Source organism: Saccopteryx bilineata, chromosome 11 (assembly GCF_036850765.1).
Source record: "Saccopteryx bilineata isolate mSacBil1 chromosome 11, mSacBil1_pri_phased_curated, whole genome shotgun sequence".
In the NCBI taxonomy this organism is placed as follows: Eukaryota; Metazoa; Chordata; class Mammalia; order Chiroptera; family Emballonuridae; genus Saccopteryx; species Saccopteryx bilineata.
In genome coordinates this window covers 25,735,936-25,749,943 of record NC_089500.1, presented here as the reverse complement: position 1 = coordinate 25,749,943, position 14,008 = coordinate 25,735,936, and the positions used below count along the sequence as shown (strand labels likewise).

The following is a 14,008-nucleotide window of genomic DNA, read 5'->3' as shown; positions in this document are numbered from 1 at the left end:
ATATAATTGTCTAACCACTATGCAATACTTCTGAAACGACGATAATATTGAATGCCAACTACAACTAAAAAATTCAAAAAATGTTATCAAGAAAATCGTAAGAAAGATATGTTGATATTTGTGTGTTTTTTTTTAAAATCCACATGTAAGTGAATCTGTGCAGTTCAAAGCTGTGTTTTTCAGGAGTCAGCTTTAATGTGTGTGCATGGTTGTGTATGTGTACATAAAATAATAGATAGAAAATATTCTCCCTGTAATAGATCAGCATCTGATAAATTTCAACAACTCAACTGATTTATTCAGCACCTTGTTTACATTCTTTATTAGCATGATCCCAGTTTTAATAATTTCTTATCATTAGTGAGTTATCTGATCCCTCTCTTAGATTGAAAGGATTCTCATTTCGTCTGTACGGATTGAGCTTCCTATTTCTGAATGGACTAGAATGAAATATATCTTTGGTGCCTACATGTTGAAAGTCTGGTCAGAACTTCCATCCCCCCCCCCCGTCCCATCTAATAAGGGTTGTTTGTGTAGAACATAAAAATCTGTCCAGTATTTTGGTATAAGTGATTTTTGTTTGATGTCCAAAATACATCTGTGAAGATTCAGATTCATTGTACCTGGTCTCAAGAAATGACGCAAAAACGCTCAGTGTGGGAAAATAAAAATAGTATAAGCATTGAACTTAAACACACATATAGATATCACAGGTTCACCATTGAGTAAATCTATGTCAATTTTTCCCATGGGACTCAGTTTTCTTATCAGTAAATTGGAGACACTAATTCTACCTCCCAAGAGCAAGGTGAGGTATAAAAGGGGACCAGAAGAATGTGACAGACCATTGGTCACTGGGACACCAGAGTGCATGCGTAAATGTCAGCAGCCCAGCAGCATATGGGTAGTTCAGGGACCAGGACAATGTTATTCATTTCTAATCTCTTTCTCTGCTGAAAACACAGAGCTGTACCAACTCATTTTTTAATCAATGCAAAATATATAAAGTGTGTATAATCTTGGAAATATTGTCGATCAACACTTTTTACCTGAAGAACACTTTCAATCATTACTCGAGCGAGTAGATATCAATTTACTTTGCCACTGAGCCTTATTTGAGCCTCTTGGCTAATTTTTCCTGACAGCATTGTGATGAGTGAAGATCTGCAGTGTAATTAGGGTGATGGCAATTAAGGGTGAAGGCAGAGCTGCACCACCACGCAAGTCCTGAAATCATTTTTTTCCCCTTGTTTGTTTTTCTTCTTTTGCCTTTGCAATTCAGAGGGGTCAGATAACGCAGAGTCATGATGTGAAAATTGTTCAGCATTGTCAGATCCAGAGTTCTGCTAATTAGATAAACACAGAGCCTCAAAGACATGAATGATGCACTTGGTTGTTTGCCTTGATTTAATTTATCACATAAAGGCTTGATTTTCTACCCTTTTTATATCAATTCATGGCAGTTGAAGAAATTGGTGTGTGTTGCCTTCTCTTTACCTCAGAAAATACAGTTATTGCTTTTGTTTTATAAATTCCTGAGACATAAAACTCTGAATGTATAAAAGAGACAAATTGCAGACGGATATGGGGCAAAGTATGATTGCTTATTCTACAAATGACCATTCCCTTTATCAAAAAATTTACAATGGATGCATTCTAATAAATTCTGAGTTCCCTAACACTTATTGTTTTTAGCTTATTTGTTCTGTTTTACTTTTTACAGTTTCCCAAGATATGTTTTAGCAAATATCAAAGAGATTTCTATGATTTTTAAGTTGGAAGAGATATCCCTAAAGATTCTAAGTTATCCAGTGTCAAGTTATAAAAAGTTATAAGCCCCATATTCATTTGTGCTTTTGCATGCTCTGTGCCCAGTAAATCCTCTTATTCTCCAACCCCAGATCTCCCTATACTTTCCTTCTCAATCTCAAGAAATCCTAATTATTGGCCTGACCTGTGGTGGCGCAGTGGATACAGCGTCGACCTGGAAATGCTGAGGTCGCCGGTTCGAAACCCTGGGCTTGCCTGGTCAAGGCACATATGGGAGTTGATGATTCCAGCTCCTCCCCCTTCTCTCTCTCTCTCTCTGTCTCTCTCTCCTCTCTCTCCCTCTCTGTCTCTCTCTCTCCCCCTCTCTCTCCTCTCTAAAAAATGAATAAATAAAAAATATAGCACTAAAAAAAAAAAAGAAATCCTAACTATCCTTCAGTACACAATTCAAATATCATCTTTGCTGGGATTCCTTCATAACTTTTACATGCATATTCATCCACCCCATACCCTGAGCTTCCATATCTCCTATGTCAGAGGCTTAACATAAACATCATTTTGTAGTATACATTATATTTTCCACTATGAGACGGTGCACTCCAGGAAGGCAGGGGCCATGTCTGGAATCACAGTCAGAAATAAAGAATATCACCCTCTTCCTTCCCAATGACTTGCATATTTCATACTAGTTTCACACTTGACAAAATATTGCAAAACATTTCACCAAGCTAATAATTCCAAGGTGTACCCTAGGGACTGGAAAAAAAAACACGTAGATTCCACTTGATATTTGTATACTTTTCTCATGAAATTTGATGAAAAAAATTTAGAATTAGAAAACTTGAGTTCTTTATCTAGTTGTTCCTTACTTTTTTTCTGTGTCCCCTTGGACAAATTTCTTAACATTTCTGTACCTCAGGTACCTCATCTGAACATAGGGAAAGGATAACCTACTTGCCTCCTTAAATTATTGTATCCTCAAATATAATTATAAAATAGAATAGGCAAAGTATATTTTAGAAAACAAAACCTAAGCAGCATTGAATTAGATATCCTGAATAATTTGTGTCTGCACTGAGGGAATCGGATGTGAAAATAGAGCTGGGAGATTTTAATTTTCTCTCCATTTCTCTCCCTCTCTTTCTCTCTCTCTCTCTTTTAGGAGGGGAAGGGATGGTAGGCAGTAGAATAAAAAGAAATAGAAAGCTAAGAAGGTGTCCAAGTTACATAACATTCAGTGGATAATCAGTGTTTATCCTGTATAAACATTGGGGTGTGGTGAAAGAAAAGCTTCCAGGGGGTCAGGAGGATTATGTTCTAGATGTGACTCTGTCACTACCCAATGTAAGAATTTGGTTAGTCCTTCAAGTCTCAAGGCTTGAGTTTCTCCATCTCTCAAATAGGGTGGGGACTATTTCTTGTTTATCCTGTTTTCTCAGCACTTACAGAATTCTTGGACAATATTGGATCTAATGTTCCATTATACAGACATAAATACAGCATAAATATGTTTTTATATAAGTACCATAGAATATAAGCACTATAGAATATAAGCACTATGTATAACATTTAATTATATTAATTTAAAGATTAAAATATATATATACATATATATACATATGAGAGTTTTAGTCTAGATGGTTTAGTTCTCTTCTCAATATAACATTCAGTAGGTAGAGAATACAATACCAACAGCCCTATCTTCTTAATAGTGAGTGGTGGAACTCTTTGCTCTTCCTGCCCATTGTGTGTTACACACAATGTAATATAGTTACATCAAACATCACCAAACTCTATAAAGTGTTACCTCCATGACCAGGCACAAGTTGTTTCCTTGAGCCTTGGTTTTTCCATCTGTAAAATCCCCTCATCTAATCAGATTGAGGGGATTACTGGATATAAACAAGAAAACCATGTAGCCCATAGTGGATGCTTTATAGATGTTTACATCATTCTTGTTTCCTTTCTAGAGTAACTAGTATAGGCCCCATAAATAGTAAGTACATATAATAAAAAAATAAATAAATAAAATAGTAAGTACATAAGTAACTTGTTGATCAATTACTTGTGGTTTGAAATGTCTTAAATACAGCACATACATTTTAAATTTTGTGGAATTTCTGCTCAGTAAAGCTGTAAATCCTTTCAAAATTTCCTACTCATCAAAGTATGTCTTAGTAAAATATGGATAGAAAAAAATACCCTAATTTTGCAGTAAGCATAGAAAATCTTCAAAATTGTGTTCATTTAAAAGTTAAGGTCCCAGTAAATTGAGTTTTTCATTTATGTTCAAGGTTGACTCGGAATTGTCTCAGAATTGGAAACACTTGATAGATTGATATATCTTCTCTAATTTCTACAGAACAGCAGACTTCCCCTTGAAATCCCTTCATACAATCCACTGTAATTGACTTGCATGATCCTTTCACATAAGCCACTGAAGTCGTGGGGAGGACAGTACATTATACTTCTATTGATCCAGATCCTCAGCAACACAAAAAAGTGGCTTTTTAATTTAGAAAAATATTTCAGTTCATTTGGAAGCAAACATTTTAACCTTCAAGAGAAGGTTAATACTGAGAATCAGTGCTTGAACATTGATATATGGTAACATCAGCTGAATCATAGGAACAAAGCCCAAGAGTGAGATGTGATTCCGTCACTCTGACTCCAAACATTTGGCCTAAGGACAGCATTTTTTAAGACTGCAATTGTAGTATGAGTTATATTCTCTCGTAAAGTAACAGCTAAGTATCCTGTTTCTAAACTCAGTACAACTGAACTTATTTACTCTCTTCTACTTTTAACCATCTCCAAGGTGATCTGGCTACTCTTGTTTATCACAGTAGAAAAGTTTTGCTCTGGCTTTTTTTTTTTTGTACAAAGTGGAGGTGAAGGCAAAACAGGTCACTCTGCTAACCATTCTGATACATCGATTATTTCTAGTTATTGGAGAGATGCCAATGACCAGTCAGTACAAATAATACATAAAAGAAGTCAAAATAGAAGATATAATACCAACTCCAGGATAGGTACATTGTTGAAGGATGCTCTTATCTAACGTCTCTTCTCTCCAAGTTTCATTTCTATGGAATAAGTGACTAAAACCTAGTCACTCTCTTCCCACATCCCCTGACCTCCTGATGAAACAAGAAAATAAAAAGCCAGTAGACAAAGAATGCATGGCCATATTATGGGACCCTTACAGCATCTCTCTGGCCTCCAAGTTGCTGGTAACATTCCCGTTGATTAGTCTCCAACCTCTTCCTTAGATCTTTTCCTTTTTTTTTTTTGGTATTTTATTCTCACGTTGTTTCTTTCACCTTCATTTTGTCTGACTAGGTTTCTTCAAAGCATAGTTTTATTTTATAGGAATTATTTTCTCTTTATCCTTCCTCTTTCCCTTCTTCCCTTCTTCCCTAATCCTCACCTTTTTGACTCTTTCCCCTTCAAATCACTGTATATTTTCAAAAAAGAAAAAAAAAAACTTAATTCCTCATGCATACATAGTTTTGAAGTTTTTCACTTCACCTTTCCTTCCTAGGGTAGGTGACTAACTTTTCTCACTTTGACACGCAATTGAGCACATCCAGATTTACATTTCTTCTTATAGTAATTATTTTATTGGGGGGCATGTCCAACTTTATGTCTCTTGCTATTTTTTTCACCTCTTTACTTTGCTGTCCTCTGAAGTCGCACTCTCTTTTCCCTTCCTTTATTGGTCACCTTTCTTGTCCCTATGGACCCACTACTCATCAGCATTTTTCTTTGATTTGATGAGGGATTCTAAACCAATAATGTTGAACTCAACTTTGAATCTTTTTGCCAAGCCCTAAACTACTGAATTTTTAAAAAACTTTTTGTCTATATTAATTCTAATACTTCTTTTGCCTTTTGGCATCCCCAAAGATGTATCCCCGTGGTATATTTAATATTTATATAAAAAGCTATGTTTATCTGTTTATATTCTAATGATATCCATGGCCCCAAGATTTCCAACACATAATCAGCCTCAAAACAACACTACAGGCCTGACCTGTGGTGGCGCAGTGGATAAAGCGTCGACCTGGAATGCTGAGGTTGCCAGTTCAAAACCCTGGGCCTGCCCGGTCAAGGCACATATAGGAGTTGATGCTTCCTGCTCCTCCCCCCTTCTCTCTCTCTCTCTTCTCTAAAAAAAACGAATAAATAAAAAAAAATTAAAAATTAAAAAAAAAAAAAAAAAAAAAAAAAAAAAAAAACAACAACACTACATATTTATTTCTTTCATTTGTTAGATTTGGCCTTTTAAGCTTCTCAAGAAACCCATCCTCTGACAACTTCTGTTCTTTTATGTATCATAACCAATTTACTACACTTTACTTCCATTAACATCCCATATTCTTTATTCTTGTAGTTTTCTCTTTTAATTCAGTTAATCACAACATTCCACTTCATCACTCTGCACAGGTGCCACAGTGCATACCATTCCACTTTCAAAAACCAACTTTCCTCTTGCCCTTAAAAGCCCATACATGCTAGGTCAGATCACAGACAAGGAAAGGGAGACAGGCAGCCCCTAACCAAAGAAACAACCACAAAAATCAGCATTGAGAATCCTGCATGTGTATCTGTGCTTGCATATGTGTGTTTCATTGAATATTCACAGCACTTCATAGAAATGTTTTGAGAACAAGAGCACATTTTCTTATACCATGACTATTTTATAAATGTTATTATTTTTTTTAAAAAAAGACATATAAAGATTTTTTTTTAAATTACCCAGCAGGAAATTAAAAGAAAAAGAAAAGATCCTCTTAAAGTTTCATATATTATAACTAGCTGTCTCCCAAATTTCCTGACTCATCAGCATCTCTTAACAGTGCTTACACTTCTAAACATCCTGCCAGATACTTGGTGTTTTAACTGCTGCAGCTAGCTAGCCCCTGAAGCATCAGCATTATTATTGTTACTATTTTTTTTTAACTCTGTACAGTTGCCTCTACAGAGGTTCCTCCTTCCCCAGCATTTGGTATTAAAACTTACCGCTTTTACCAACTCCCCCTGCTCCCAGCATTACCACCTTGTACTCTCTGGACCCGCCTGATGCTGACGCGCTGCTGGGGGAGCAGCTGGCTTCGCTTTCTACCTCCATCTTACCGGAGGGACCGGAGGAGAATAAAGAAGGAAAAAGTCGCCCGTGTCAGGTGCTTGCTCAGATATTAAGCAACTCTAAAACTGTGTCAAAAGAAAGGTTTAGTACGAGGTAAGAACCATCAGCGGCGGGCTGGCTGTGGGTCCTGTGCTCTGAGCGGTTCTCATAGCAACCACTTCAATTGCTTCCAATAAAAACCTGGCTTTTACCTACCCCCCCCTTCTGATCCTTCACTTTCACTCTCCCACTATTGCTGCTGTTCTCTCTCTCTCCTCTTTCTCTCTCTCCTCTCTCTCTCTCTCTTTCTCTCTATGTGTCTCTGCCTTGCTCTGTTTTTATCACTTTTTCCCCTTCCCTCTTCTGTTACTCCATTTCCCGTCCTCACTGTTTGTCTTGTCCTTTCTCCTTCCTGTCCCCTGCACGGTCCCAGTTGTCAGAGGCGCACACACTTGGCCACCTTCCAGGCTGGACTGCTAGAATGAAATGAATCTGAGACATAAGTAGGAGATTCTACGACTCATAGGCTGATGATTTCTGTAGCTATAGCTTCAAAGACACTATTTTCTTCTAATCAGAGTTGGTTGAGAAAATGTATGTTGCTTATCTTTTTGCTTTTTATCACCATCTTCTTCCATAGTTCATATTCTGGAAAAAGAGTTGCTACCAATATAGAAGAAAAAACAGATAGTAACTCAGGGCTCTTCCGGACCGGTCCTTAGTATTGTTAAAATAATAGCTGGCTAGCAGGAATTGTGTCGGTACACCTGCCAGTTGCAGTTCTAATATAAGGGGATTTGAATTAGGTCATTGTCATGTTTGAACATGGATCACCCTTGTTTACATTAGGTTATTAGGAACAACCTAAAACACAAGGATACTATCAAGCATGGAAGAGATACTTAAACATTGAAAATTATGGTAGCATTAAAGATTATAGACAATTATTTTTCAAATGTCCGAACTTCTAGCTCTTATCTGAATTCCTAAAGCTTTATGGTCTGCTTTTCTCTGGAAAGCTTCTAAACTATTAAGGTCTTAGAATGCTTTCAATAATCCCTAATTGTCATAGTCAGACCCTGTCCTTCAAACAAGATCACAAGAATGTTCTGTATATTTATTGTCTATTTTTTTATTGTGGAATTGGATTATGATTAGACACAGTCAAGTGTTTGATGTACAAAGGCTTTTCTATCAAGATTTCAAGATCCTCTAGGAAAGAAACTATATTTAATCAGTTCCTTATGACTATAGTGGACAACCAAGTGTTCTGCACAGAGTAGTTGCTCAATATATTGCTGGAATTTGGAGAGGTGTCAGATAGTCAGTCACAGTCAAGAGCCCAGACTCTGAAGTCTGATGGCTTGTATTAAAATCTGGTCTCAGCCATTTACTAGCTGTGTGACTTTGGGTAAATTACTTCATCACTCTGTGCTTCAGTTTCTTCATTTATAAAATGATTTAGTAAAGCCCTACTTTATTAACTCATTAAGTGACCTAAATGCTTGTACAGTTCTTAGAATTATGTCTGGCAAATTGTAAGCCACATTTAAGTGTATGATTATTTATTTATTTAGTTAGTTAGTTAATAGTGCCCCCAGCCCATTGCATATAAATGCTCACCAGAAACAAAGATCATCTCTGCATGGGTTTATTGGCATCTGTATGTCTTCTTTGCTAAAGCAGCCATTCAAACCTTTTGTCTATTTTTATATCAAGATGTTTGTTTTTGTATTATTAAGTTTTAAGATTACTTTATATATTCTAGATGTAAGCTTTTTATCAGATATATGTTCTGAAAATATTTCCCCTTAGTCTGAGGTTTTTCTTAACAGTATCTTTAAAAAAAGTAGGGGTTTTATATTTTGATGCAGTACAATTTTTAATTTTTTCTTTTATGGATGATCCATCAGGTGACACCCTGTTCAACAATTTTAGTCCCAATTCTCTTGTCATCCTTTTTACTCTTTCATTGCAATTTTTCTCATTGTTATAGCTTTATTTATCACCCTCCTATAACTGCCAAGTTTGTAACTATAGACCAAATTTTCACGTGAACTTCAAAACCGAATCTGTCTCCTGAATGCCCCTATCAGAAACATCGTTTGTGTTTCAACCTCAGTATATCCAAAAATAACATCACTCTGAGTCTCAATAATAAAGTCAACACTCTTTCTTTGTAGGCAGCATCACCTCCCTCCAAGTCCTAGCTTAGTTCAGCTTCTTCTGTCATTTGACTTCCATGACTGAAATAACTCCATAACTTATCCTTCCTGAATAAAATCTTCCTGGCCTTTCCCCTTCCACTTTACTCAGTTCATCCTGTACACTGATGTCAGGATGTCATGGATGTCAACGTGATTGACCCTATTGTGCACATAATTATAAATCACAAGCCTAAATAATGCAATCCAACAACTCAGGATGGACACAGGTACACATAGCATTTATTTTAGATTCTTGCCCTCACACGAAAGAATAGAGTCAGGCAAAATGGACTTGCCTTTCCTACAATAAAACTGTCATTTCCATAATTGGACTTAACAAAGAACTGTAGCTATGTTATAATTATCTTGTAATTGACTCCTTGAAACTTTATTTCTCAATGAGAATAAAAAAGTAAACAATAGCATTTAGCTTCAAGGTCTTTCTGGCTTTTGTTTCTACTGGTGCAGACATTCTTATGACATTGAGCAAATCACTTAACCCTCTACACAGTCCATCCCACCATCTGTTACTCTGTTTTCCATGTCAGCCATTCTGATTTGGTGGTAAGACACAGGAATTGTCATGCCAGCTGTGTCCTTTGTGCTTTTCTTTATTCTGGTGCACATATTTTAATATTAAGAGAGAGGAGTACATGAAAATGTGCTTTAACGATAAGGAAATGAATAACTTGCCAAATACCACGGTTGCTATGAAAGAAAAATTTAACTACTTAATTGGCTTTCTTCTCAATAGCTAATGTATCTGTCCATATTCCTCAAATGGAATCAGTGAAATTTTTAAAATATATTTACATGAAAAACATGACCTGTAGGGAGGCTTTTGGATCTAAAAAACCCTCTCTGTCTATCATTCTTTGACATCCTAAGAAAATTTACTCTAGTCCTTTCTTCTGAGCTACTGAGAGTCTGAGTGAAAATGGTTGCATTTTGGAGGATTCTAATGCTACTGATTTTCAGTTTTAGTTAGTGGACTGTAAATTTGCATTTATCAACATAAGAAATATCCAAATCTGTAATAATTTTTATAAATTTATTTGAGCCAAACTGTTGACAATTGCCAGGAAGCAAAGTTTCAATGGATTGAGAAAATGCTCCAGAAAATGGTGTTTTTTACCACTTACTTTTTACATTAGAATCAAAGGGGAAGATGTAAAGGAGTTACAAGAAATTGGTGATAGCCTGACGAGGTGGTGGCACAGTAGATAGAGCATCAGATTGGGATGTGGAGGACCCAGGTTCGAGATCCCGAGTTTGCCAGCTTGAGCGCGGGCTCATCTGATTTGAGCAAAGCTCACCAGCTTGGACCCAAGGTTGCTGGCTTGAGCAAGGGATCACTCCGCTGTAGCCCCCAGTCAAGGCACATATGAAAAAGCAATCAATGAACAACTAATGAGCCACAACAAAGAATTGATGTTTCTCATCTCCCTCCCTTCCTATCTGTTTGTCCCTAACTGTCCTTCTCTCTGACTCTCTTTGTCTTTGTCACACACACACACAAAAAAAAATTTTTTTTTAAATTGGTGATAGATTAGGGAGGTGGGAGAAAGCAAAACCAGGTAATCTCAGGGATTGGATAAAAAGAAAAAATGTATATTCTGAAACTTCTTTTACATAGGTAGGCATAAAATAGTTAACTGTTAATTAACATGACAATAATTATGAGAAGGTTTGTTAGTTTCTGCTATGTTGGGATGCCTGCCCTGATAGGGACAGGAAAAAAAGATTACCCTTACATTTCTAAGGCATGTTATCAGGGGACTTTATTGTAGATACAAAAGACAACAGACATGATCAATTAAGGTAGGGATTGACCTTTGTTATAGAGAAATACCTCCGTAGGGCATGAGTACCCATCATAAACCACTTTTAGTTAGAAAAATTTAATTTCAGACCATCCTGTGTGGTTACTTGAGGTCTCTGAGTGTGCAAGGCCACCACGTAGGCTTCTCTTGAGCTTGTCAGGTTCAGCACGTGGCCCCCTTTTTTGTCCACACATCCTTTGTGCCTTGACCAATATGCCCAATAGTGTGTGTGTGTGTGTGTGTGTGTGTGTGTGTGTGTGTGAGAGAGAGAGAGAGAGAGAGAGAGAGAAAGGAGGAAGGGAGGTATCTTTCAGGTGTATAAGTACTGATTAAAATGGGATCTTTAAGTAACCAAAATTATTACATGACAGAATAATTTGCTCTCTGGGAAATTATTGAACGATTGGCATTTGAAAGGTTGGAGATGGTGGCTCAACAGCAAGCTGTCTCTCCCCCCTTCCATGAGCGAACTGAAATCTACATGTATGTCCTGGCCAGGTAGCTCAGTTGTAGAGCGTGAGTGCGCATGTGCAAGTTTTGGGTTCAATTCCCTGTCAGAGCACACAGGAGAAGCGCCCATCTGCTTCTCCACCCTTTCCCCTCTCCTTTCTGTCTCTCTCTTCCCCTTCCACAGCCAAGGCTCCATTGGAGCAAAGTTGGCCAGGGCGCTGAGGATGGCTCCATGGCTTCCACCTCAGGGGCTAGAACAGCTCCGGTTGCAATAGAGCAACGCCCCTGATAGGCGCTCTCTAGTGGGCATGCCGTTTGGATCCACATAGGGTGCATGTGGGAGTCTGTCACTCTGCCTCCCTGCTTCTCACTTCAGAAAAATACAAAAAATAAAAATACACCCACACGTATGGGGAACAATGACTCCTGCCAGACAACTGAGGGTTGAATGAACAGCTTCTGAATAACAAACAAATAAAAAGGCTGATTACAGAGTGCTGGGAATCCACAAGAGCCCTACGGAGCTGCCCACTGCCCTGGGGAAGAGCCAGCACACTCAGTTGTTTACATCCCCCCACTTCTCCCCTCCTTAAGGCAAACAGCAGCTCAATGGTGGTGCTTGGCCTACCTGCAAGATCACATGGTGCTTTCTCATCTATGGTGCCTGGAACCTTTTGCCTTAAACAAAGGAGCAAGCCCATAGGGTGTCATCACAAGCGGTGGTCAGCAGGCTGCCCACTCCACCCAGAGGTGGGGCGCAGGCGCCTTAAGCTCAGCTCACCTCCAGCAGCGTACCCAAACTCCCCACACACAGAGCACACACAAAAGACTGTCCTTTGTAGGGTCACTTTCCCTACAGAAAATGAGAGCGACTGTACACAAGGCTGGAAGCCAGGGGCGCCCTCTGCAGACTGTGGGAATCCTTTGGGTGGGTGGGCCAGAGATGGGGCGGTATCCACCATTGTTTATGTCCCTAGGGCTTACTGGTGGGAGCTCTCTCCAGGTGCTCTGGCCCACCTGCTATGTCCCTGCAGCACATTCCTGAACACATCACCAGAGCCTGTTTTGGGCTTGAACAAAGAAGCAGGAAGGATCCACAAGGCATTCCTGTATGCAACTGGCCTCCCCACCTGCAAGTGCTCCAGCTGGGAGGCCAGTGCCCCAGAGTGTGGATGCCTTGGGCACTCGCTTGGTTCGTCCAGCCTGCCACGTCCACAGGCAACATACAGCTTACACAGAGGCTACTTCTGCCTAAGGCCACTCTCCCAATACTAGTAGAGATAGTTATTTGGCTTAATTCATGTACACAAACATAGAAAGTCAAATAAAATTAATTTTGCATTGGTTTCCTTCTAACCTACCCTGACAGCTGCCCTTCATTTTCAATGTCACCTGATTCCCTCTGAGTGCTCATCTCTGTCCAGTGAAGAATCAGGTGTTCACACAGAACCATTCAACAACCTGAGCAGGATTCATGTCCTTCTTAGAGGACTAAAGGGGAAACTCATTTAACAAGTAATTCCTTCAAATAAATGTATTAATTCTACTAATACAGATATCTATCTAAAATACTTCAGGAATGGCTAAGCCAGCCAGGCATTGTGTTAGGTCTGTAAGGGAGAAGTCTGACACTTCCAGAGTTCTTTTCAGTGGTGGGATTCAGCTGGTTCACACCAGTTCAGCAAAACCGATATCTAATTTTGTGTTGAGTTTGGTGAACCAGTTGCTAAAATGGCACTTGTAATCAGGGTTCTCTCTAAGGTGGGTGCCTGGGCAGTAACCCAATGTGGAAATCACAAATTTACATTCCATACTCTTTATTAATGTTCATTTGCACAACAGCCTATTCTAAGTGCCTGTAGTAAAGTTCATTCCGTCCATAGGTGAAAAAGTTTGCAAGTGAGGACATCAATCAAGAATCAATATGGAAATATCTTAAATAACAGTTTTTGCCAGGTGTTATTTAATATTTTTATTAATATTTTAAAACATTCTTATAATCTAGTTTTGTGTACATCTTTTATTGTTATTTAAGTATTCAATGCATGAAATGGTAAACTACCTTTCGGTATATATTTTTTTATACTTAAAGTGGTCATTAGGGCAGAGAAATGGTTGTTAAATTATTTGAATCCCACCACTGGTTTTTTCCTCTTCAGTCACTAACAGGCAGAGCTCCTGACATCTTTGTCGACAATGTCACTCTTGTCTTAATTAGAACATTTATTAATTACATTTATTGAAATGATTTATTTACATTTCTGTTCACCATCATTCTACAAAATGGCTACCCTGCTAGAGTCAGAGGTAGAAGAGTCAACCTCCTCAGAGTCGAGGACAGTGCCTGGTGAGTGCTCAGTGACTATATGAGGGTATCAATTACGCCAAGTGGGTAACTATATATCCCCACTGTTAATGAAATTAACCTTGCAAAGTTTATTATTTACTCTGTATACTCTAATTAAAAGATAAATCATGGAGGGAGGAGATAGCAAGTAGCTGATAACCTCTGGGTAAATTAATGTGTGGAATGCCTGTTCTCAGCATAGGTGTAAGAGCATTGTAAACTGCGCAGGACAAAGAATAAACTGGAAACTTCAAGGGCAAAGGATAAACCAAAAAGAGCT

General features: G+C 38.3%; 1 protein-coding gene across 1 annotated transcript in view; it reads right to left on the bottom strand.

The window, feature by feature from the left end:
- The window catches only part of RIT2 (Ras like without CAAX 2), a 355,142-nt gene extending 348,115 nt beyond the window's left edge, over positions 1-7,027 (bottom strand). Inside the window, exon 1 of the mRNA XM_066246856.1 lies at positions 6,796-7,027. Coding sequence (XP_066102953.1) covers positions 6,796-6,904 — 109 coding nt within the window. The 5' untranslated portion in view covers positions 6,905-7,027. The remainder of the gene's footprint in view (positions 1-6,795) is intronic.
- Positions 7,028-14,008: the final 6,981 nt, after the last annotated feature.